Source organism: Castor canadensis, chromosome X, assembly GCF_047511655.1.
Source record: "Castor canadensis chromosome X, mCasCan1.hap1v2, whole genome shotgun sequence".
NCBI classification, from domain to species: Eukaryota; Metazoa; Chordata; class Mammalia; order Rodentia; family Castoridae; genus Castor; species Castor canadensis.
Window position 1 is genome coordinate 80,090,655 of NC_133405.1, and position 4,186 is coordinate 80,094,840.

The 4,186-nt window shown below is 40.2% G+C and overlaps 1 protein-coding gene across 1 annotated transcript; it reads left to right on the forward strand.

Moving 5' to 3' along the window:
• Positions 1–853: 853 nt before the first annotated feature.
• Positions 854–3,485, forward strand: Nap1l2 (nucleosome assembly protein 1 like 2). The gene has a single exon (XM_020188394.2). It carries the CDS (start codon positions 1,293–1,295, stop codon positions 2,673–2,675), a length of 1,383 nt encoding a protein of 460 aa, XP_020043983.2. The 5' UTR covers positions 854–1,292; the 3' UTR covers positions 2,676–3,485.
• The last annotated feature ends 701 nt before the right edge of the window (positions 3,486–4,186 follow it).

Genomic DNA, 4,186 nt, shown 5'->3' on the forward strand with positions numbered 1-4,186 from the left:
ATGACTTTACATTCTGGGTTTTCTTTTTAAAATTCCTACTGTCTTTTCAAGCAACTATCAATAAAGAGGAAGTGGAAAGTCAGTTTAGGACGGGGGTTATTGATAAGCCAAGTGACTGGTTTATTCTCCTGTGAGTTCACTAGTTATGTAGGTAGATACACTATAATTATTAGCACTTCACCTTCACCTGTGCCTCACCAGCTCCTTCCCCCATGGGAAATGTTAGGAGAATTTTCCAATTAAAAATCTTACACCTTGTTGAAAATACAGAAAAACAGAATGTAGTATATTTAAATCACTGGCAGTAACTTCACCCCAAGCCCACCAATGCTAATTTTTTTTTTTTGGAAAGAGAAGAAAACAGACCTTTATTTTCACTGACCTATAACTGAAACGTAAAATTTTCTTCAATTTGCTTGTAGGCAACAAACCATAATATTACTAGCCACGATTCTTCACCTGTAGAAATCAGAGTTATTTACCTTCTAGGATCTCTTCGTAAGTTAGTCTACCACCCACCTCTCTTCTCTCCAGAACCCTAGGATAAAACCAAAGGGATAGATTTAGGATGGGTGGGTGCCTTGTCTTCGCCCATTCTCTGACAATTTAATTACTATTTTCCTTTAGCAGTTTTGAAATTATAAAACTATAAGGTCAGCTGAAATTTGAAGGAATATTAAACACTAGGTTTTGTAGAAACCTCCGCAGGGAGGTGGGGTGGTTGGATGGCTGGGAGGAGGATGAATCAGCCATATTAGAGAAGGTGAGCAGACTCGGAAACTTGATAGATCTCATAATTTACTGGCTCAGCGTTTGTCAATCACTGCAGCCCGGCAAATGAGATTAGAGCAGAGTTATGGGAGGGAAGAGGGTGATGCAGTAAGCTCCATGCACCTAAAAAATTTAGCTCAGAGTCTGCTGCGTAATCATATGCCGCACCGTTTTTGTTTGTCTGTCGTTCCCCCCACCCCGCCCCCCGCTCTGGCTGCTGCAGCTGCTTGTGAGGAGGTCTGCCCCTGCGACTCGACTCTGCAGTGCTTGGCCGCCTCCTTCAGGACCCATCACCGCAGCCATCGCTGTCCTCTGCTCCCCGGCCCAGGCCGCCGCCTCAGCAGCCTCAGCACCGCTGTTCACCCCCCTTGCAGCCCACCATCGCTGCCACCACTGCTCCTTCTGTTTGTGCCCGGCCACCGTTGCATTTGCATCTGACATTTCGGTGAGTGTTCTCCTGCGGGAGACAGGTCTGCTGATCTCGGTGCTAGCCAGTTTAGGCGTTCACAATCTTTTCAATAATGGCCGAGTTAGCCGAGCACAAGAAACGGTCAGAATCCAATCCAGAAGAGATTGACAGCCAGAAAATGACGGAGGGAACCGGGGACCCTCACGAGCTCAGAGATGGTGCCGCCTCTGGACCCGGAGATGATGGGGAGCGCGGTGAAGAAGCCGCCGCCGCCGGGCTCCGGGAAGAAGCAGGAAAAGGTGAAGATGGTGCTGCAGGGTCCAGGAAAGAAGGGGGAAAGGGTAAAGGTGCTGATAAGGACTTAGAACCAGATCGTCCGAAAGGGCTTATGGGTTATCTCTTAGATACAGACTTTGTTGAAAGTCTCCCTGTAAAAGTTAAGTACCGTGTGTTAGCCCTTAAAAAGCTTCAAACTAGAGCAGCCAATTTAGAATCCAAATTCCTGAGGGAATTTCATGACATCGAAAGAAAGTTTGCTGAAATGTATCAACCCTTACTGGAAAAAAGACGTGAAATCATCAATGCAATCTATGAACCTACAGAAGAGGAATGTGAATATAAATCAGACGCTGAGGACTATAAGGATGAGGAAATGGATGGGGAGGAAGAGATGAATGGTAGGGAGGAGGGTATGGTACATGAGTATGTAGATGAAGATGATGCTTATGAGGACTATTATTATGATTATGCCATTGAGGAGGAGGAGGAGGAGGAAGGTGAAGGCGCTGCAGGCACGGGAAGAGAAGAGAATAAAGAGGACCCTAAGGGAATTCCGGACTTTTGGCTGACTGTTTTAAAAAACGTTGCCACACTCACTCCTTTGATTAAGAAATGTGATGAGCCTATTTTAAAGCTCCTGACAGACATTAAAGTCAAGCTTTCCGAACCTGGCGAGCCTCTCAGTTTCACATTGGAATTTCACTTCAAACCCAATGAATATTTCAAAAATGAGCTGTTGACAAAAACCTACGTGCTGAAGTCAAAGCTAGGATATTATGATCCCCATCCCTATAGGGGATCTGCAATTGAGTATTCCACAGGCTGTGAAATAGATTGGAATGAAGGAAAGAATGTCACTTTGAAAACCATGAAGAAGAAGCAGAAGCATCGGACCTGGGGAACAATCCGAACTGTGACAGAAGATTTTCCCAAGGATTCATTCTTCAATTTCTTCTCTCCTCATGGAATCAACTTAAATGGAGGGGATGAAAATGATGATTTTTTGCTTGGTCACAATTTACGTACTTACATAATTCCAAGATCAGTATTATTCTTTTCAGGTGATGCACTTGAATCTCAGCAGGAGGGGGTAGTTAGAGAAGTTAATGATACAACTTATGACAAAATTATTTATGATAATTGGATGGCTGCAATAGAGGAGGTTAAAGCCTGTTGCAAAAACCCAGAGGCATTGGTAGAAGATATTGATCGCTAAAGCAGAGTGGCCCTGAAATTAACTGCCCTACATCAATTACTCCAGATGTAAGACATTAATGACGGTCTTGTGTTCTGTATTTTTCTTATCGCATCAATTAAAACATATGTCTCAGAAATACATATATATATAATATATAAAAGTTTGAATTCTAATTTTAACCTTGCATTTTAGTAGCAGAATGTTTTAAGACATGTAGAATGTGGTAAATGATTTAAGACATTAATGTAGCATGCTGCAGTTTAACACTCCTAAAATCCGTTTGTCATGTAGCTATTAATCTGTGGCTGTGAACATTATCAGAAATGCTAAATGAGATCAATATTTCTTTGGAAAGAAAATCTTGGAAACCAACCCAAGACTTTTTGCTGGTTTTTTGTATTTTTGTTTTCTTAGTCCTTTAGCTAGTGAGTTTAATTTTGTTGTGCCTGCTTCACATGCAGTAGAAATACAGTAGAATTTAAAACTTGAATGCTGAAGAAGAGATAGGCACATGTTTGAGAACTTCAGGTAAAACTACATTTATTGTTAGTAACAGCTTGTGCACAGGCTCTTGCATTTTATGTGACTGTGATAAATAATAAAACTTAGTTGTATTGAGATTAGTGTTCATCAGTGAAGTGTTAGTCACAGTATTTTCAAAAGTTTGCAAATAATGTTCTGTATAATCGTGTAAGCTATGGTTAGTGTGTACAATTCTCTTTTTCTATAGTATATTGAGTCATTCATTGAAAGTGAGCAGTTTACCAGTTTGAAAAGATATTTCATATTCCTTCACTGTAAAATAAAATGAATAAAAATTTCAGGGCATTTCATGTTTTAAAATTGGTCTTATTATGAAAGTAATATGTTCATGGGAGGGCTTCTGCAAAATATTAAAATATATACATTAATTAAAACCAAAACCCATATGAGAACTTCACCAAAGATAAGCACTATTGATGCTTTGACTTAGTTTTTAGTTACTTTTGTATGTGTTTATACATGTATGCAAATTTACCAGCACTACACTAAGATGTATAAGAAAGAATATGTTTAATTATTTATAACTGATCTAATATTAATCTCAAGTTGACTTTCATGCCACAAGGTTACAGGGAAATTTTCAAAAACCTCAATTTTAATCAATCCAGTAAATTCACTGCTATTTAATAATGTAAGTACTTTATAAATAACAAGTTCCTGTGTGACAGTCTATATTTCATCTTACCTACCTTTCCACAATGTCATCTGCATGATAAGGGCATACATAACTTTATGACATTGGAAGGAGGCACTGACTGGGAACAATGGGATGTGGTTGGTCAGACTTTGTCCCAGAGGTGAAATTTGCTTTCCTCAACTGTGAAAACTCAGAAGTTTGGTTTCTCCCTTTGGCAAACTCTGTGAAGGTCACATCTATCCCCCTAGGGAACTTCCTGGTGCCTTCCATACCAAGTGGGAGCTGAGAGTGGTTAGGAAATGCTTATTCTGTCTCATTATTTCTGCCTATCACTCTTCTATCCCAGATG